The sequence below is a fragment of the Bos taurus genome, chromosome X, assembly GCF_002263795.3.
Source record: "Bos taurus isolate L1 Dominette 01449 registration number 42190680 breed Hereford chromosome X, ARS-UCD2.0, whole genome shotgun sequence".
Lineage (NCBI taxonomy): Eukaryota > Metazoa > Chordata > Mammalia > Artiodactyla > Bovidae > Bos > Bos taurus.
In genome coordinates this window covers 136,656,401-136,678,896 of record NC_037357.1, presented here as the reverse complement: position 1 = coordinate 136,678,896, position 22,496 = coordinate 136,656,401, and the positions used below count along the sequence as shown (strand labels likewise).

Below are 22,496 nucleotides of genomic sequence, written 5' to 3'. Positions count from 1 at the left end.
TTCCCAAAAGAAAAAAGTCATTAATCTCAAAATGGCATCCTTTCAAAACCCAGACTTTGGTACAACTTACCCTGCTACATTTTAAATATTTCATTTGATGAGAAACGGTTTAAAAACTTTTGGGGTGTTTTACAAGTAAAAATCTGTGTAGCTTAAAATTTACGATCCAATCAGTCTAGTATGTGAGTGTCCAGAGAGAAGCAAAAGTATTTAAAAGAAAATGTTTTAATTTTTTTTTAATGGACCACTTTTAAGTCAGAGTGTTGGTCACTCAGTCGTGTTCAACTCTCTGCGACCCCATGGGCTGTAGCCCACCAGGCTCCTCTGTCCATGGGGTTCTCCAGGCAAGAATTCTGGAGTAGGTTGCCATTCCCTTCTTCCAGGGGATCTTCCCAAGCCAGGGATCAAAGCTGGGTCTCCTACGTTGCAGGAAGATTCTTTAGAGTCACTGAGGAAAGTCTTGGTTGAATTTGTTACAGTATTGCTTCTGTTTCATGTTTTGGTTTTGTTGTGGGACATGTGGGATCTTAGTTCCCTGATCAGATACAAAACTCACAGCCCCTCCATTGGAAGGAGAAGTCTTCATGATTGGACCACCAGGGTAGTCTCCAGTAGAGTGTACTTGTCACTGCTGCTGCTGCTAAGTCGCTTCAGTCGTGTCCGACTCTGTGCGACCCCACAGACGGCAGCCCACCAGGCTCCCCCGTCCCTGGGATTCTCCAGGCAAGAACACTGGAGTGGGTTGCCATTTCCTTCTCCAATGCATGAAACTGAAAAGTGAAAGTGAAGTCGCTCAGTCGTGTCCAAGCCTCAGCGACCCCATGGACTGCAGCCTTCCAGGCTCCTCTGTCCCTGGGATTTTCCAGGCAAGAGTACTGGAGTGGGGTGCCATTGTACTACTCCAGTACAAGAGATGAAGGGCTACAAGATCACAGTATTCTGTTCCTTATCTCTTCCTGCCTTTGCTCAGAACCCCCGAAGGATCTAGTCCCAGTGCCACACGAGTTGCTGGGAGAATAAAGCATTCAGCCTGGAGTCCACCAGCTCATGTCCTCTCCATGTTTAAGGTCTCCCGTGCAACCAAGGATGAAAGAAATATCACTGCCATCGGGATAAATGTGATTCTAAAGATTGGCGGACTGCCCACACAAGATTGAAATGTGAAACAAATCTGGCTTTGCCCAACACACCATCAAGCCCATTTGGTGGCCAATTTCCAAACATTTATCATTCCGCTGGAAACGGGCAGCTATTGACTTGTGTGTTTGCTTCTCAAGATAAATGTCTTAAAGCAGGGGTCCTCGACCTCCGGGATCTAACGCCTGATGATCTGAGGTGGATCTGATGCAATAAAAATAGGAATAAAATACACCATACATGTAATGAATGCTCTTGATTCATTCAGAAAGCATCCCCCAGCCTCTGGTCCTTGGAAAGACTGTCTTCCACAGAACTGGTGCCAAGAAAGGCTGGGAGACCACAGCCTTAAAGTACCTCAGGGACACAAGGTCCATATTTGACCTAATAAAGGCAGTCATAAATCAAGACAACCAGAATTAGGAAAAATGCTGCTAGAAGGAATGTATTTTCTTTTCCTCTCTCTTTCTCACAGCTGTTGGCCATGACTGAGATAGCGGTGTAGTATATACATTGGTTTCTCAAGGAAGCGATAGTATAACCTGTGATAAAACTCAAAAAAAAAAAAAAAACTGAAGAAAATGTCACCTATAATTCATACTATAAAATGGGAGTTACTTTAATATTTTTAGTATCATCCCTTCTTGGTGTTTTTCACCCCACTGGTCTGAACACGGTTAGTTTTTGCTGTTGTTCAGTCGCTAAGTCCGGTCCAAATCTTTGCCACCCCGTGGACTACAGCATGCCAGGCTTCCCTGTCCTTCACTCTCTCCCGCAGTTTCCTCAAATTCATGTTCATTGAGTCGGTGATGCCATCCAACCATCTGATTCACTGCCACCCACCCGGTTCAGCTTTTGCCTTCAGTTTTTCCCAGCAAACAGAGCCTTTTCCAATTGTGCCTGATACCTGCATAGTATATTGGATGTCATAATTAAGGAACTCTCCCTGCTCCATCAGGGTCTGAGAAGTGCCTGGAATGGCATCCTTGTCCACGACAGGGTCAAGTGTTACCCAGTCAAGGTGATGGATTGCTGAATGACCCCTTCACACTGGGTGGGCCGGTCTCATGCATATTTTAACCACAATTCTCGGAGCAAATTATCACTCCTTTGAGGAAGTGCACATGTTCCTTATAACGTTCTTATCTTTTCAGTCTTGTAGGTTTTTGTTTCATTCTTTGCCCTGAGAATACTGTGGTGGACATTTTTGCATGAGAATACCCTTTTCCCTTCTTTATGTTGATTTCATTAAGCGCTGCCACCAGAAGGGGAATTCCAAGGTCAGCAGTCTGGCTGTGTTTTGACTGGTAAGTCCTGATTCTGTACTGTTGGACTGTAACTGGAGAGCTGCTTTGTAGGAATGACCCATGCAAGGCACTCCCGTAATCACTTCTATCTATTGATTTAAGTAATTAACACCTCCTCCACTAGTGTTGGCTGACATGTGTGTGATTACTCCTGAAGTTGGACCTGACTCTTTTGTAAATTGAGAACTGTGATGACAGCCACGGACAGATGGGAAAGCATAATCATCTTCTGAAATGGTATAGGAATCGTTATCGCTAAGGATCTAACGTACTCATTTCTTTTTTCCTTTTTGAATAAAAGGTTAATATAAAACGTAAGCCTTCCATTCAACTCCTCCACAGTCATTTTTTAAATAAAGAATCAAGACATTCAGATTTCACTTGTTCGACTTAGTATGAATAGAATGCTACATTTCTAAGTAAAAAAAAAAATAGATAAGCAACAAGTCACCAAGGTTTACTATATAGAGCACGAAACTGTAGTCATATGCTGTCATAACCTATAATAGAAAATGATATACATGGACACATGAGTGTGTATGGATAGTAGAATCACCTTGCTGTACACCTGTGCATTGTAAGTCAACTATTCTTCAATAAAATATATATATGAACAAAAAAAGAAATTCAGACTTCAGAAGACTTAAAAATAATCATCAAGTGCACACTGCTAATGAAGTCATCAATGCAGAAACTTGTCCACAACAGTGCAGGTAGTGGAAAAAAAAAAAAAAAAAACACTGCATGCTGTCACACAACACAATTATATTTCCCCCTCTTTTTTTAGCACGTTTATATGGTATGTTTTTTTTCATTAAAGACATTTTATTGGAGTACGCTTGATGTCCAATGGTGCGTCTGTTTCAAGTGTCCAGCAAAGCCAATCAGTTACACATATACATACGTCTACTCGTTTTTAGACTTTTCCCACGTAGGTTGCTATAGAGTTTCAAGTAGGGTTCCCTATGCTGTGCAGTAGGTTGTGATTAGTTACCCATTTTATTTAGAGTAGTGTGTGTATATGTCAACTCCAGCCTCCCAATTTATTCCTCCCACTATATCTTCAAAGAAATGTCTTTATAAAGAAAGATACATATTTGTAAAAGAAAGCAAGTAGTCAGTGCAGGAGATATAAGAGAGTCAGGTTTTACCCCTGGGTCACGAAGATCCCCAGGCAAGCATGGCAACCCACTGCAGTATTCTTGCCTGGGAAGTCCTATGGACAGAGGAGCCCGGTGGGCTACAGTCCATGGGGTTGCAAAAGAATCAGACATGACCTTGCAACTAAACAGCACATATTTTTAAAGAAAGATACACATTTTTAAAGAGAGGTACATATTTTTAAAGAAAGATGGTGCTGCTGCTGCTGCTGCTGCTAAGTCGCTTCAGTCGTGTCCGACTCTGTGCGACCCCATAGACGGCAGCCCACCAGGCTCCCCCGTCCCTGGGATTCTCCAAGCAAGAACACTGGAGTGGGTTGCCATTTCCTTCTCCAATGCATGAAAGTGAAAAGTGAGAGTGAAGTCACTCAGTCGTGTCCGACTTTTAGCAACCCCATGGACTGCAGCCCACCAGGCTCCTCCGTCCATGGGATTTTCCAGGCAAGAGTACTGGAGTGGGGTGCCATTGCCTTCTCCGAAGATAGTGCTAGACTTTTTTTTTTTTTTATGGGCTTCCCTGGTGTCTCAGAGGTTAAAGCGTCTGCCTGCAATGCGGGAGACCTGGGTTCGATCCCTGGGTCGGGAAGATCCCTTGGAAAAGGAAATGGCAACCCACTCCAGTATTCTTGCCTGGAGAATCCCATGGATGGAGGAGCCTGGTGGGCTACAGTCCACGGGGTCGCAAAGAGTCGGACACGACTGAGCGACTTCACTTTCAGTTTAGACTCTTTAAAGAATAAGAATTCCTTTAAAGTTCAGGTGTATCGATATACATAGTTCACACAGATATGGGGAAATTCTTAAACCAGCAAATGGACACAGAAGCAAATATAACAACGACCTTGAAGATTCAGATTATGATTGTCAATGTCCACCTGGACTTGCAAAAGTTATCCCAGGGCTGCACTTTTTAATTTTGTTGTTCTTTTTGTTTCGTTTTTGAAGGGAGTGTCAGGAAGTTATTCCACTGCTTCCAGACCTCCTGCACCGGACCCCTGTTCATTTCTATTTTAAAAATCTCTTATCTATCCAGCAACAAAGGACCAGAGGGAATCACCTTGAGTTAAGTTTGCAACAAAGACCTAAGTCTATAAGCATGTGGCTGCAAATGGTGTTTATGAAACATACAAGTCTGCAACCATCATCCAAATACTAATTCCCTCTCACACTTCTTCCAAGTTGAAAACTGATGTTAATAACATTTAAAGTTCACCAAATAAACTCAGATAGGCAAACCCAGGGTACAAACATTTCTACAGAAGTCATTTTCATCCAGTGATGATAAGCAACCGCTGTCGGTCATGAGTCTTAAGTGAAAAAAAAAACAACCTTGTTAACATTGCTAATAATACTAGTTGTTGCTTTTTGGTCTCTAAGCTGTGTCTGACTTTTTGCGACCCCCTGGGCTGTAACCCACCAGGCTCCTCTGTCCATGGCATTCTCCAGGCAAGGATACTCGAGTGGGTTGCCATTTCCTCCTCCAGAGGATCTTCCCGACCCAAAGCTGGGTTCCTGCTCTGGCAGGCAGATTCGTTACCACTGAGCCACCAGGGAAGCCTGTACTGCATGTTTAAAAGTTGCCAAGAGAGTGGATCTTAAAATTCTGATGAGAAGAAAAACAGTTTTTAACTCAACGGTGATGAATGTTGATTGGACTTATGGTGGGGGTTGCTTTGCACTACATACGTAGATTGAATTCTTACCTTGTACAGTTGAAAGTCATCATTATTTTAAATGTATATTATTAAATATATATAACGCAAGTGCAAGTATTAGTCACTCAGTCATTTCCAATTCTTTGCGACCCCATGGAAGCCAGGATCCTCCGTCCATGGGATTTCTCAGGAAAGAATACTGAAGTGGGTTGCTGTTTCCTTCTCCAGGAAATACATATAATGGTGTACGTCAAATTATACCTCAATTAGAAAAATCAGAAAGCAAGCCACGTTAGAAGAGGACGTGGATACACGTAATTTGGGGCATTTTCTTCTTTTTTCTAAATTCATTAATTTATTTGGCAGTATGGTCTTCTCTGGTGGCTCAGTTGGTAGAGAGTCTGCTTGCAACGCAAGAGACCTGGGTTCAATCCCTGGGTAGGGAAGATCTCCTGGAGAAGGGAATGACAACCCACTCCAGTATCCTTGCCTGGAAAATCCCACGGACAGAGGAGCCTGGTTGGCTACAGTCCATGGGGTTGCAAAGAGTCGGACACGACTGAATGACTAACACGTTTTCACTTCACTGGGTCTTAGTTATGGCATGCTGGAATCTACTTCTGAAATCCCGGGCTTCCTGCACTGGTTGTGTGGCGTCTTAACCACTGGGCCACCAGGGAAGTCCTTTGGGGCATTTTCTGTGGAGGTTTAAAGAGGCACCACGGTCCCACCTGCCTGTGTCCTGAATAAGAACTCCAAAGGTATATATATATGTCCCCACCCACGACTTCCCTGGTGGCTCAGATGGTAAAGCATGTGCCTACAATGCAGGAGACCTGGGTTCAATCCCTGGGTCAGGAAGATCCCCCGGAGAAGGAAATGGCCACCCACTGCAGTATTCTTGCCTGGAGAATCCCATGGACGCAGGAGCCTGATAGGCAGTCCATGGGGTCGCAAAGAGTTGGACACGACTGAGCGACTTCACTTTCTTTCACTTTCACCCACCTGAAAGGGAATTCGCTCAGTCCTGTCCGACTCTTTGGGACCCCATGGACTGTATAGCCTACCAGGTTTCTCCATCCGTGGGATTTTCCAGCCAAGAATACTGGAGTGGATTGCCATTTCCTTCTCCAGGAGATCTTCCCAACCCAGGGATTAAACCCGGGTCTCCCGTATTGTAGGCAGACGCTTTACCATCTGAGCCACCAGGGAAGCATTTCACCCACCTGAAGCCCCCTGTAATCTCCTACCCTACTCCATCCCCCTAGGTTAATCACAGAATACTGTGCTGAGTTCCCTGTATCACTCGGCAAATTCCTCCTTGCTGTCTATTTTACATATGGTCACGTATATGCCACAGAGGATGAGATGGCTGGGTGGCTTCCCCGACTCAATGGACATGAGTTTGAGCAAACTCTGGGAGTTGGTGATGGACAGGGAAGCCTGGAGTGCTGCAGCCCACAGGGTCGATAAAAGTCGGACATGACTTGGTGACCAAATAGCAACAGCCAGGAATCTGTAGGATCCCATGCTTCCATGCTGCCCCACATAGTATACCTGAGGCTGACTCATGCTGATGTGTGGCAGGGGCCAACACAATATTGTAAAGCAATTTAAGAAAACAAAAGTGCAAAAAAAAAAAATGTGCAACAGATTGGAATCAAAGGGTAGAACAGAAGGCCAACTTGAGAATTTCTTTGGAAAAATCACTGCTTCCCATTATTTTTATTGTATGTTATTATACATATATATATATATCAGAGAAGGCAATGGCACCGCACTCCAGTACTCCTGCCTGGAAAAATCCCGTGGATGGAGGAGCCTGGTGGGCTGCAGTCCATGGGGTCGCTAGAGTCGGGCACGACTGAGAGACTTCACTTCCACTTTTCACTTTCATGCATTGGAGAAGGAAATGGCAACCCACTCCAGTGTTCTTGCCTGGAGAATCCCAGGGACGGGGGAGCCTGGTGGGCTGCCGTCTATGGGGTCACACAGAGTCGGACACGACTGAAGCGACTTAGCAGCAGCAGCAGCATATATATATATAATTGGAGAAGGTAATGGCAACCCACTCCTGTATTCTTGCCTAGAGAATCCCATGGACAGAGGAGCCTGGTGGGCTGCAGTCCAGAGGGTCGCACAGAGTCAGACACCACTGAAGCGACTTAGCAATATATATATAATAAAATGAAATGATATCAACATAAAAAAAGAAATCTATGGAGTTCACAAAGGGGGTTCAGCTCTTAGCCCCAGGGGTCCCCTGCCCAGCATGAGGGACGCTCTTCTTACCTTCTGAATAGTGAGACAAGGTCAAGAGGCTGACGCAGGAGGCGCCTGCGCCCGAGCCGAAGATGGTGACTCTCTTGGGGTCCCCACCGAAGGCCCCGACGTTCTCCTCGATCCAGCGTAAGGCTTGGATCTGGTCCAGGAGCCCATAGTTGCCCTTGGCCGCCTGATCGCCGGTGCTCAGAAAGCCTGCAGAGGAAGACAGGAGATTTTGGGGTCGTCACCTAACAGAGTACACTGCCACAGCATCGCTGCTACTTGGAAAGATATTTCACGGGACACGTTGTTCCTTGTTTGCTTCTCCTCCCTGTACATAGAAGCAAGAGAACAGCACCTTTTCATGGCAGAAAGGGTTATATGATATAAACAATAGTTACAATGGTTTTTCTTTCATTTGAAAAGAAAGTGAAAGTCGCTCAGTCGTGTCCGACTCTTTGCAACCCCATGGACTACAGAGTCCGTGGAATTCTCCAGGCCGGAATACTTGAATGGGTAGCCTATCCCTTCTCCGGCAGATCTTCCTGACCCAGGGATCGAGCCCAGGTCTCCTGCATTGCAGGTGGATTCTTTATCAGCTGAGCCATAAGGGAGACCCAAGAATACTGGAGTGGGTAGGCATTCCCTTCTCCAGGAGATCTTCCCAACTCAGAGACTGAATCCAGGTCTCCCACATTGCAGGCGGATTCTTCACCAGCTGAGCCATAAGGGAAACCTAAGAATACTGGAGTGGGTAGCCTGTCCCTTCTCCAGTAGATCTTCCCAACCCAGGAATCGAACTGGGGTCTCCTGCATTGCAGGCGGACTCTTTACCAACTGAGCTACCAGGGAAGCCCTATTTCTTTTGATAGTATAAGGAAATGTCTCACTGAGGCTTTGTATGAGGCAATGTGAATCTGAAATATTCACAATACACGACCATATCAGAAACCTATACATTTTATAGGCTAGCGGTAAAGAGTCCACTAGCAAAGCAAGAGATGCTGATTCAATCCCTAGGTTACGAAGACTTCCTGCAACAGGAAATAGTAACCCACGCCACTATTCTTGCCTGGGAAATCCCAAGGACAGAGGAGCCTGGAGGGCTACAGTCCCTGAAGTTACAAAGATTCAGACACGACTTAGCGATTAAACATTCATTTTACTAGATTCAAGTCATTACTCCTGTGTGTATCTAGGTTTTCCTTGGGAAAAAAAAAAAACAAAAAACACTTCAGGAAAAAGAAAAACTAATTTTTCAGGGCAAAAAGTCTGTGTATCATCAGTGTATAAGATTGTGTGCACTGTTATAAGAACAGTAGGTTATCTTTTGCCCGTTGACTTCCTCATTAACATATTTTATTTAACTCCATTCAACTCACAAATTTCAAAGGAAATTAGAACCATCAAGACATGCCACTCTTAAATAGTTTGGAATGCATCTCTCTTTTTCTATATTAAAAAAGATATTACAGTTACATGCAGAAACTTAAAATTTTTTAATCTTGGCCAAAAGGCAATGCATATTCAAATCTCCCCAACTGTCCCCCCAGAATAGCACGGACTGCGATACTTTCTTTTAAAAACTAAGAGGATTTTAATTTTTAGTTTTAATTTTAAAAAGCGTAAGCTAAGGAATCAAATCCTAAATGCCACCTTAAAAGCTGCAAAGAAGACCATCTGGGCATTCATTGTGGCAAAGTGATAATTTTTTTGATTTTTGAGATCACATGCCCTTTCGGGTTCACACTGCAGAAATATCTTGACCTGGAACCTCTGCTTTCCTCTGATGCTTTCCTGTGGGACAGACAGATGCTCTCTTGCTCAGATTTAAATCTATGAATATTTTATGAAGCGTCCTCAAGCTTAAATACTAGCACAAACTTTAATCCAACTTTACATGCAAATCTGTCTTGAGTAAGCCTTCTGGGTGGAAGAAAAGAGTAATAAAAAGTTTTTTCGCCCCTACTTCCCACTCTTACATGACCCTACACAAAATGCCAATATATTACCTCTGTGTGGTTGTAGTTCATTCACTAAGTTGTGTCCGACTCTTTGCAACCCCATGGACTGTAGCACACCAGGCTTCCTTGTCCTTCACCATCTTCCAGAGTGTGCCCAAGTTCATGTCCATGGAGTCGTGATGCCATCCAACCATCTCATCCTCTGTCACCCCCTTCTCCTCCTGTCCTCAATCTTTCGCAGCATCAGGGTCTTTTCCAATGAGCTAGGTCTTCCCATCAGGTGGCCAAAGGATTGGAGTTTCAGCTTCAGCATCAGTCCTTGCAATGAATATTCAGGGCTGCTTTCCTTTAGGGATTGACTGGTTTGATCTCCTTGCTAACCAAGGACTCTCAACGGTCTTTTCCCACTCCGCAGTTCAAAAGCATCAATTCTTCGGCACTCAGCCTTCTTTATGGTCCACCTCTCACATTTGCACATGACTAACTGGAAAAAGCATAGCTTTGACTGCATGGACCTTTGTTGGCAAAGTGATACCTCTGCTTTTTAATACCCTGTTGAAGTCTGTCCTAGCTTTCCTTCTTAGCAAGCATCTTCTACTTTCCTTGCTTGTAGTTTGGTGCAGTCACCACCCCCAGTGATTTTCGAGCCCAAGAAGAGAAAGTCTGTCATTGCTTCCACCTTCCCCCCTTTATTTTCCTCTTTATTGCAAGGGTTATGATAGTCACATATTTCAGGGACTGCTTATTAAATAAGCATGGCCAGTAAGTACAGTGTTTACATGAAGACAGGCTATTTGGGACTGAAAATAACAGAAATGAGAACCAACGCCTTCAAAGACATCCTTAAGCAAACCTGGAGGGTTTCCCAGGTGGTTCAGTGGTTAAGAGTTCACCTGACAAGCAGGAGATGTGGGTCTGATCCCTGGGTCTGAAGATCCCCTGGAGAAGGGAATGGCAACCCAACCCACTCCAGTATTCTTATCAGGGAAATCCCCTGGACAGAGGAGCCTGGCGTGCTACCATCTATGGGGTCCCAAAGAGTCAGACATGACTGAGCAACTGAGCACCTAAGCAAAGCTGGCAGAAACCCAAGAAACCCTCAGAGTAGGTTGGAGAAGACTCTTGAGCGTCTCTTGGACTGCAAGGAGATCCAACCAGTCCATCCTAAAGGAGATCAGTCCTGGGTGTTCATTGGAAAGACTGATGTTGAAGCTGAAACTCCAATACTTTGGCCACCTCATGTGAAGAGTTGCCTCATTGGAAAAGACCCTGATGCTGGGAAAGATTGAGGACAGGAGGAGAAGGGGGTGATAGAGGATGAGATGGTTGGATGGCATCACCGACTCGATGGACATGAGTTTGAGTGAACTCCAGGAGATGGTGATAGACAGGGAGGCCTGGTGTGCTGCGATTCATGGGGTTGCAAAGAGTTGGACACGACTGAGTGACTGAATTGAACTGAACCAGCTTCTCAAAACCTAAAACAAAATCGTAAAGAATGAGATCTTTCACCAACTGAGGAATGAGGTTACCTTCCCATAGTTTGCCTGAGTACCTACGAGCCACGGGGTATGTGAATCAGGAGGGGATTGGGAATGAATGGTCTGGTTCAAATAAAAGCAGCAAGAATGTTTTGTGGTTTTTTTTGCCATTGTTTGAAATTGCAATCATCTGGACTCTCAACCTACTTGCCTGAGTACATATAAGGATGTCAACTGCCAGGATGCATATTTAGGGAACGTCGCACAAATCGACTCCCCTTGAGAGTTCACAGGGGTGGCTTCGAGTTGAGCAAAAGGATGGGAGTGTGTAGACATTACCAGGCGCTCCCTTATGTAATTGGCAATTATTAATTAGTCTTTCCTGCCCGAGAATGTTCTGGAACACCACCCCCCCACCCCCGCCACCATATTTCAAATGCCTACTCATAAAATGAATCCCACTTTGCTCAGGGGGAAAAGCCTCTTTCAGCCGACTTTATGGATGAAACCGGTTGATAATGACGTTTGGGTACTGGATAATAACCATAAAGAGAAAGCCTCTCTCCCTCCATTCAGTTAAGAGGTGATTCCTTCCTAAAGGCTCTAGGAATTTTCTGGCAGAACCATCCTGGTTTTAACCCATCCATCTCTCTCCTACGCTTCACTCTCACGGAATGACCTCCTCACTTATTTTTCTGGAGATGAGCCTGACGATTTTTGCAATGGATGGTAAATCACGAGTCTTTAGGAAATCAGAGCCCCTCGGTCCACAGTGAAACATGACTGTCTCTCCGACTGTTTAATAACCTCTGCGATAGGAAGGACCGTTAACATTCCATACCCTGGCAAATCCTACTTCTTCTAAAAGGATCTCATGGAAAGGTTTGACGCTGGTGATTCTAATCTCCTTCCAAAAGGTCTGCAGGAAACAGCTTTCCATGTGTCTCAGAACCCCAGCAAAGGTACCCAGGGGTTTTTTGAAGCTGGTGTTTCCATAGCGTCTGACATGGAATCTTCATTTACTGCTACCACCAGGGACGGCTTTTTTCCCTCTTTTTCCACCTTTTATTTTGTACTAGAGTATAACCAATTAAAAGTGTTGTGATGGTTTCAGATGGACAGCAAAGGGACTCAGGCATACATTCACATGTATCCCTTCTCCCCCAAACTCCCCTCGAATGCAGGCTGCCACATGACATTGAGCAGAGTTCCCTGTGCTGGACAGCAGGTCCTTGCTGGTTCTCCATGTTAAACACAGCATTGTGTCCATGTCCATCCCAGACTCCCTGACTATCCCTTCCCCCATCCTTCCCCCATTTCATTTGTTCTTTTCAGTGCTTCTGAGTTCCCATGGCAGGACCAGAATGAATGCAAGTGGTTTTATATTCCCTATGAAAGCAAACTGCTTTCCTAGTCTAACTGTCAAAATACAGTGTTTGATGGATTTCCCTCGTGGTCCAGTTGTTGCAACTTCGGCTTCCCTGGTGGCTCAGACGGTAAAGCGTCTGTCTGCAATGTGGGAGACCGGGGTTCGATCCCTGGGTCGAGAAGATCCCCTGGGGAAGGAAATGGCAATCCACTCCAGTACTCTTGCCTGGAAAATCCCATGGACGGAGGAGCCTGATAGGCTACTGTCCATGGGGTTGCAAAGAGTTGGACACGACTGAGCGACTTCACTTTCACTTTCACCTTTCAAAGCAGGGGGGTCGGAAGTGCAGGTTCGATCCCTGGGCAGGGAGGTAAGATCCCACCAGTCTTGTGGCCAAAAAGCCAAAACATAATGCAGAAGCAACACTGTTTCACAAATCAAAGAAAGCCTTTAGAAATGTTTCACATCAACAATTCTAGAAACAAAACAAAACAAATTGCTGCTGCTGCTGCTACTAAGTCGCTTCAATCGTGTCTGACTCCGTGCGACCCCATAGACGGCAGCCCACCAGGCTCCCCATCCCTGGGATTCTCCAGGCAAGAACACTGGAGTGGGTTGCCATTTCCTTCTCCAATGCATGAAAGTGAAAGTGATCGCAGTGCTTGATATAATCCAGACAGAGCGTGGGCCGGGGTTTCCCGGCGTGGGATTGTACGAACAACATGAAAACAGCTTGTCAACTGGGAAACAATCACACACTTTACCAAAGATGGAAGGGTCTCAAGGGGTCAGTTTCCCAGATCAGCTCGCAACTTCCCTAACGTGCTTCCGATGAATTCACAGAAGCCAGTCCCTTGACTGGCCAAACCCGGTGATTTTAGACAAATGGCTCCTTTTCACGGACACACACTCCTGGCTCCAAATCCTCTAAGCATCTCAGCTGATGAAACGTTGGTTTTTGAGATTTACTGTCTCTGAAGTGAAGCTTGTAAATAAGTAATCCACCCCCCCAACCCCGCACCACCACCAACATTAACTGAACAAGGAGAGAGATGCACAAAAGAAGTCATTTGAATTTAGACAGATTAGGGACTAAATTGATACTGAGTTTCATTGAAAGCACTGGAAGGAATAAAACACACACACACACACAAGATGTGCTAAGTGGCTGGGTGTTTATTTTAAAATGTGATTCATGGAAAAGATGCTTTAAAACCCTAAATCCCATCTCTCATTGCACATTGAATGAAATGAGTATTGTGTGCACTGTATTTGGTCAAAATATGGCTCTGGAACAGAAAGTTGAGGGTTGTAGAGTGGCTAACCAGGATCTAAATGTTCCTCATTCAACTGAACTGCAAGTCTTTAAGAGATTGGTTCCAGAACACACATTAAGTGGGCGGTAAGAAGCCCAATGGGGTCAGATGTATTAATAACTACACTTCAGTTGTTTGCAACATGACTTTAATGCCACAGATGATGTAATCCCTTGAGAAATAATTCACTACCTAAGCATGAAAGATTGAGGGCAGGCGGAGAAGGGGACGACAGAGGATGAGATGGTTGGATGGCATCATCAACTCAATGGACATGAGTTTGAGCAAGTTCTGGGAGATAGTGAAGGACAGGGAAGCCTGGCGTGCTACAGCCCATGGGGTCACAAAGAATCAGACACGACTGAGCAATTGAACAACCACAGGCACAGTAGGCATTTTTTTTTATGATCATTAAACAGAAGATAACAACCAAGTGACCATAGAAGAAAAGTATTTACATTTTCAAGGTGCTTGCATTTGAGAGAGAATTTTGTATTTGTGCACACAATATTTAATTCAAAGGAGTAAAAGCAAAAAGCAAATGTGTAAATGAAAACATTTCAATTAGAAAAGTCACACAATTTACTTTAGGTCACGTAAATTAGCTGGAACAGAAATCTATGTAACCAGAATCAGAGCTAAGGCAGAAATATGAAGCAGGACAATAAAAATGCCCGTTTTCGTTCTTTGATGCTTACAGAAAATCATTCCCTGGGTGTGACTGTTACAAGGTGAAACTGACGTTTTCTTCTTTTTTAAAAAAATATTTATTTATTTATTTGGCCTTGTGGGGTCTTAGTCGAGGCTTGGGGAACCCAGGTCCCTGACCAGGGGTTGTACCCAGCCACCTGCATTGGGAGCATGGGGTCTTAGCCACAAGACCACCAGGGAAGTCCCTGAATTTTTATTATTGGATTCATTTATGATTTAACAAGAGTGCATAGGTTCTAAAGAATGGGATAAAACTGGGAAAACATTTAAATCCTGTGGGCAGGATAGGCAAAGCTATTTGGATTGTGTGTGATTTCATTTTCATTTTGCTTAAAAATGGCCCAAATCGTAACTAATGCTACTTTTATGATATTTCGTTGCCATCTCAGTATTGCACAGAGTCAGAGCAATTTCCTGTGTCAGGAGAAGAAATCTAAGAGAATGATGACGGACACATGATTTCTACAGCACGTGTTTCAGAATGTGGGGCTCATGACTGTATCAGTGGGATTCCTTGCACTATTTTTATAAAGCATATTCTATCCCTGACTGACAATTTGCACTGAGGTTGCACAGGTGTCTTAAAGTATTTTAGCTGAAAATATATGGATTCACAAAACTAACACTCATTAAATTCTGGAAACAAAATAGAACATGATAAACCCCTGTTTGTTATACAACGCTGATCAAAAGGTGAAGATCATTGATAAACATATTTCATGATGATGAGAATTTGGCAACAGCCAGTCTGGAACCAAATCCCCTTTGAGCCAACAAGATTTTTTTTTTCCTTAAATCAAAACCTCATCCTTGAATATTTTCCAGATTTGTTGATGAGAAGTCTGAGTGCCAAAAAACAGATGCTTTTGAAATGTGGTGCTGGAGAACACTCTTGAGAGGCCCTTGGGGAACAAGGCGGTCAAACCAATCAATCCTAAAGGAAATCAACTGTGAATATCCTTTAGAAGGACTGATGCTAAAGCTGAAGCTCCAATCCTTTGGCCACCGGATGTGAAGAGCTGACTCACTGGAATAGATCCTGATGCTGGGAAAGATTGAAGGCGGGAGGAGAAGGGAACGACAGAGGATGAGATGGTTGGATGGCATCACCAACTCTACGGACATGACTTTGTGGAAACTCCAGGAGAGAGGGAAGGACAGGGAAGCCTGGTGTGCTACAGTCCATGGGGTTGCAAAGAGTCAGACACGATTTAGTGACTGAACAACAAATTCAATTCTTGAATAGCTCATACACTTCATCACTCCTCAAGGCTGCATCTCAGTGTCCAAGATAAGAGGTCTGATTCACTCACTCAACCTTGCAGCTTCCAATCCATTTCTACACCATCCATATAATCATGATGCTCCGAAGGCATACAAAAGGGCAAAACACACGAAAATCAAAACCTGAAGCCCTCTGACTCAGCAGTTCTATTTCCATAAATGCTTTCTATAAAAATCTGGATTGGTACAGAAATAGCCATGCGAGGGTTTGCAATGTGCTAATGCTCAGAATTTTTTTAAAAATATATATTACTTTTTTGGGCCAAACCTCATGGCATGTGGGATCTTAGTTCTTTGACCAGGGATTGAACCTGAGCCCCCTGCCTCGGAAGCACAGAGTCTTAACCACTGACTGACCAAAAATATACCTATTGATTATAATCTTGAATGTAAGATGTTTGGATGGCATTAGCAAATTAATTGACATAAATTTGAGCATACTTGGGAGATAGCGGAGGACAGGGAAGCCAGGCAGGCTGTAGTTCACGGGGTCGCAAATAGTTGAACACAAATTAGCAAGTGAACAATAATACATGAATGACAGCAATCTCAAAATCTATGAATAGATTTGCTGCATGAATTCTGTTGGCTGAATCCACATAACAGGAGGCTGTATACGTATATAAAATTATACAGAGTATTTCTATGTGTAAACACAGAATCAGGTCTAAGATGTCTTCAGAGAAAACGGAATACTTTGTCTTATAGATCCCATTTTTATGACCATAACAAGAAGGGTGTGCACAAATATAAACTCTGCAAAGAAATCAAATAGTTCATAGTGTTTGTCTCTAGGAAGGGACTTCCCTGGTGGCTCTGATGGTTAAACATGTGCCTGCAATGCAGGAGACCCAGGTTCGACCCCTGGGTCGGGAAGATCCCCTGAAGGAGGAAATGGCAACTCACTCCAGTATTCTTGCCTGGAGAATCCCCATGGACAGAGGAGCCTCGTGGGCTACAGTCCGTGGGGTTGTAAAGAGTTAGACACGACTGAGTGACTAATGTTAAGAAGGTGGCTATAAGTGATTTTCACACTTAATTTTAAATAACTGCTTTTTCTTCCCATGTATAACTGCTTTTTTATCCATTGTACACGGACATACACACGTATACACACAACACAGCAAGCTTGTGTCAAAGTCAAATGTCTTAGTGCGATGTTCAGGGCCATCCACTGTGGTCCATCTCTACATCGCTGGCCATGCTTGACACATGCCCTTTAGCCAACAAATCGACCACATTCCACTTGACTGTTCCCTGGGATACACCTTGCATCTCCGTCTCTCTTTGTACACAGTATCTTCCATCTCTTCCTGAACGTGAAACCAAAAGTCGCTCAGTCCTGTCTGACTCTTTGTGACCCCATGGTCTATACAGTCCATGGAATTCTCCAGGCCAGAATACTGGAGTGGGTAGCGGTTCCATTCTCCAGGGGATCTTCCCAACCCAGGGATCGAACCCAGGTCTCCTGCATTGCAGGTGGATTCTTTACCAGCTGAGCCACGAGGAAGCCCACTGGTGTGGGTAGCCTACCCCTCCTCCAGGGGACCTTCCTGACCCAGGAATCAACCCGGGGTCTCCTGCATTGCAGGCAGATTCTTTACCAACTGAGCTCCCTGGGAAACCCATCTCTTCCTAAGACGCCCTTTATACAACCGCCAGCATCCTGTAAGGTCCCTTCCTCCTGTACATACGGCCTCACTTCAAAACTTACTATCTGATCTTGGAGCACAGCGCCACCTGGAGACTGACTCCATAACCTCTGTGGTCCATGCCTTTAGGCAGGAATCAACCACAGACATTTCATCTCTTATCCACCACCGACGCGTGTGTCCCTTTTCAAGTTTCTCCTAATGGTCTTAGTTCCTCCAAGTCAGTTCACTGCATTAGGTGAGTTAGAGTGATAGAACCTAGCACTTTCTATGACGGGGATCTGCTCCCAGGTCAGGAGCGTGTCAATATTTTGCAGTGGAGTCACGCAGTAGGGGGCTTTCCAGATGGCGCCAATGGTAAAGAATCCACCTGCAGATGAAGGAGATTTGGGTTCGACCCCTGTGTCGGGACAATGCCCTGGAGGAGGAAATGGCAACCCACTCCAGTGTTCTTGCCTGGAGAATCCCATGGACAGAGGAGCCTGGCAGGCTGCAGTCCATGGGGTCACAAAGAGGCTCAACTAACTGCACAAACGTTTGCACACGCTCATGCACACACACACGCACACACACAGAGGCAGTCAGCTTTGGCTTTGAATCTGCAGGAAAGCCTCACATTTCTCAGCTGTAAAGTCGAGAAGAGTACATCTTAGTCCAATAGCACAGCTTGAGAAACTAACTGGATGATGTGCTTTTGAAAGCGTCATGCTTCTTGGAGAGCCCATATACATTTTGCACTTATATATTTTTCATGACACTACAAATTGTATTTAGGACATAAAGATGATTTATATAGAACTCTATGCTACAAATGGGATATCACAAACCCTGCCATTTATTTCTGTTTCACCCACAGAGAGCAAGTAAGGAGAAGTATCTATTGATAAATGAAAGAATGCCACAGGGAAAGTGGATAACTGGTCTACCTAGGCTCTGTCTGTATTATACAGATGATCGTATTCACAGTAGCCGTGTATGCAAACAGCCTAAATGCCCATCTACAGATGAAGCTATAAAGAAGATGTGGTACATTATGGTAAAGCAAATAACTTACAATAAAAATTTTAAAAAGAAGATGTGGTATAGTGTGTGTTTCTGCAGCACATACACTAAAATTGGAACAATACAGAGAAGATTAGCATGGCCCTCAGCAAGCATGACACAAAAATTCATGGATCGTTTCATATTTTTCATGATATATGCATAATCATGTCTGATTTTCATTGTTGTTTTTTATGATATATGCATAATTATGTCTGATTTTCGTTGTTGTATGGCAGAAAACAACACAGCAATGTTAAGCAATTTTCTTCCAATTAATAAAAAAGAAAAAACAAAATACTATTTATTAAAAAAAAGATGATGCAGTGAGATACACACACACACACACACACACAGGAATATTATGCAGCCAGAAAAAAAAGTAACGAAATCATGCCATCTATAGCAACATAAATGAGCCTAGAGATTTTCATACTAAGTGGAGTAAGTCAAACAGAGGAAGACCAAATATGCTATGATATCACATGTGAAATCCTAAATATGATACCAATGAACTTAACTATGAAACAGAACCTGAGTCCCAGACAGAAAACAGTCTTGTGGCTGCTATGGGGGACAGGGTGGAGGGAGGTGTCGGGGGGGAGTTTGAGATTCCTAGATGCCAATTGTTATACACAGGATGGGTGAACAAGAGCCTGCCACAGACCGCAGAGTACAGTGAACTTTATATTCAATATCCTCTGAGACCCCATCATGGAAAAGAGTATGTGTGTATAACTGAATCACACTGCTATATAGCAGAAATTAAAGCAACACTGTAAATCAACTACACGTCAATGAAAAGAAAGATTATGCAGACGATAAAGCCTATATGCTCCGACTGCAAAATGTTGTTGGTGAATAACTTTGCATGAAGCTGATGCACATTTATCTGTTCAGCCTGTGTATTCAGTGCTTGTTTATTATTTATTTAGTGTTTATTGGGTACTCAGAGTCTAAAGAGAAACGCAAGGCAAAAATATAGCTGCAACCATGCTGAGAAAATGATGGAGGTCCTTATCCAACCGAATTTCTGATATACATGCAATGACCCAACTAACGTGATAAAAGCTGAGGGAAAATGATATAAGAGTGGATTCTGACACATATTTTGAAAACTTACAGACAGCTTTATTTCATTTGTGAGCTACAATTCATTTTTAACACAAATATTTTAAAACGTATTAGGAAAAGTCATTTTTTTGCCATCACATACTGTTTGTGAAACATGCATGAAATATGTGTGTGTGTGTGTGTGTCTCTGACGGCATGCTCAGTTGCTGTGTGTGACTTTTTGTGTCTCCATGGACTGTAGCCCGCCAGGCTTCTCTGTCCATAGGATTTCAGAGGCAAGAAAACTGGAGTGGGCTGTCATTTCCTCCTTCAGGGGATCTTTCAGACCCAGAGGATCAAAGCCCCCGTCTCCTGCACTGGCAGTCGGAAGCCTCCAGGGAAGCCCATAGCGATTTTGTATTTATATGGTATTCATGGCACTACAAACTGTATTTAAGAAATAAAGATAATTTACATAACTCAGTGTTACAACTGTGAAACCCAATTTTGATAGTTTCTCACAAAGTGCACAAATTCTAAATATGCTGACCTGCTTAGACACACTAAGTAAGGAAAGTCACTCAGTCGTGTCCGACTCTTTGTGACCCCATGGACTACACACTCCATGGAATTCTCCAGGCCAGAACACTGGAGTGGGGAGCCATTCCCTTCTCCAGGGGATCTTCCCAACCCAGGGATCGAACCCAGGTCTCCTGTATTGCAGTGGATTCTTTACCAGCTGGGCCCCCAGGGAAGCTCACTATTAGATACACTATTTCATCCTCAACTGCAAGACAAGCATGGCTGGTTGCTGGGTTTCCTAGTATTTATGACTGGATACTATCTAGGGGCAGATAAGAATTAATCTGGTTTGTTATTTGTCCATAAAATGCTAACAACTAATATAAAAAAAAAAAACAGACATTCTTCTTCATCTCTATCAAAACCTAGTCATGCAGACTAACTCATGTAATCTTAATTGTGTCCAGAAATATCCCCAAGCTTTCCAATGTTGGTTTTCAATGGGAACCTTGGAACTTGGTTAAGAAGATAGTTTAAGGTTTCCTTTGCTGTGCAAAAGCTTATAAGTTTGATGAGGTCCCATTTGTTTATTTTCATTTTTATTTCTATTGCCTTGGGAGAACGGATAAAGAAAATGTGGTACATACATATAGCAGAATACTACTCAGCCATGAAAAAGAATGAAATAAGGCCACTTGCAGAAACATGGATCAATGCAGAGATGATCATACGAAGTGAAGTCAGTCAGAGAAAGACAAATATATGACATCACTTATACATGCAATCCCACGGACTATACAGTCCATGGAATTTTCCAGGCCGGAACACTGGAGTGGGTAGCCATTCCCTTCTCCAGGGGATCTTCCAGACTCAGGAATCGAACTTGGGGTCTCCTGCACTGCAGGTGGATTCTTCAACAACTGAACTCTCAGAGAAGCCCCTGATACAATCTTAAAAATACTACAAATGAATTTATTTACAAAATAGAGATAGACTAACATAAAAAACAAACATCATTATCAAAGGGGATCCGAAGTGGTAGGAACAGCACGTTTGGGATTAGCATACACACCCAGCTATATATAAACTACATAAACAAAAGATCTTAGTGTATAGCAGAGGGAACTAGACTTAATATCTTGTAATAACCAAGGATGGATATCCATCCATCTATCTATCCATACATCCATCAAACTGAATCACATTGCTGTTCACCTGAAACTTGACACAATACCGTAGGGAAAAAAGACATAACGAAAGACCCTGGGAAGGTCTGAGAGGAAATACAACACAACATTAGCAACAAGTGATTGGAGTGACCTTGGAAAGAGCTATTGGGCTAGCCAGAAAGTTCGTTTGCGTTTTTCCATTAGATGCTATGGAAAAACCTGAGCAAACTTTTTGGACAACCCAATAAAACCCCAACAGAAAGTTCAGCTTCAGGTACAGAAAGGTAGCTGTTGAAGAAGTAGGGATATTTCTCAGGACTGAGTGTATATCCCCTCTGTGTAACACACACTCAAATTGTCCCTTTGGTTGAATAGCTTGACTATGCAGTCTTCCTGGTGAATTCTCAATTGTTAAATATCCTCCTTGGAAGAAAGGCTACGACAAACCTAGACCAGCATATTAAAAAGCAGAGACGTCACTTAGACGATGTTTGTTCAAAGAGTCAAAGCTATGGTTTTCCCAGTAGCCATGTACAGATGTAAGAGTGGGACCATAAGGAAGGCGGAGCACCAGAGAATCGATGCTTTCAAACTGCGATGCTGGAGAGGACTATTGAGAGTCCTGTGCACAGGGAGGGAATCAAACCAGTCGTCCTAAACGAAATCAGTCCTGAATATTCATTGGGAAGACTGATGCTGAAGCTGAAGTTCCAATACTTTGGCCACCTGATGCAAAGAGCTGACTCACTAGGAAAGACCCTGATGCTGGGAAAGACTGAAGGCAAAAGGAGAAGTGGATAACAGAGGATAAAATGGTTGGATAGCATCACTGATTCAAAGGAAATGAGTTTGAGCACGCTCCAGGAGATGGTGATGGACAGGGAGGCCTGGCGTGCTGCAGTCCATGGGGTCGCAAAGAGTCAGACACGACTGAGCGACTGAACTGACTCAACACGCCCTTGCTGACGAGGAGATTTGAAAGTCCATTTCTCCAATGAAGAGTCTACTACAACACTCAACTTGTAAGACCCCTTCATACTATCTTGGTCTCACTGTGGATGTATTTTTATAACCTAATTTACATAGGTAAAGGAATTGTGCAATGAATTTACTTTAAGAAAGGAAACAGCATATGATGAAAAACAGAAGACCTTTCATCTAATTATTCAAGTTTTGTTTAAAAACCAACCAGTATTCCCCAGTCGAGTGAGGCCTTGGATCAGCCAACATGCTTCTAACCTCAGAGCAATTGGCTGAGGAACTGGAAATCACGGCTAATTTGCAACAGGATGACTATGGAATATTGCATAACGTTCAGTTTCCAAGAAAAGTTCCATTATGTTGATCCTATTCATTTTTCCCACATAGCTGACTTCTACACTCTTCCTCACTAAAATGCAAGGAATGAGA

General features: G+C 43.6%; 1 protein-coding gene and 1 non-coding gene across 3 annotated transcripts in view; one reads left to right on the top strand and one right to left on the bottom strand.

Moving 5' to 3' along the window:
• Positions 1-22,496, bottom strand: part of LOC100300059 (neuroligin 4 X-linked) — a 391,198-nt gene that overhangs the window by 18,216 nt on the left and 350,486 nt on the right. For both annotated transcript variants that reach the window (XM_059883924.1, XM_059883923.1), the window contains one exon: positions 7,552-7,737. In XM_059883924.1, coding sequence (XP_059739907.1) covers positions 7,552-7,737 — 186 coding nt within the window. The remainder of the gene's footprint in view (positions 1-7,551; positions 7,738-22,496) is intronic.
• Positions 18,391-18,492, top strand: LOC112445214 (U6 spliceosomal RNA). Its single transcript, XR_003033584.1, has one exon. It is a non-coding gene; the product is annotated as a U6 spliceosomal RNA (small nuclear RNA).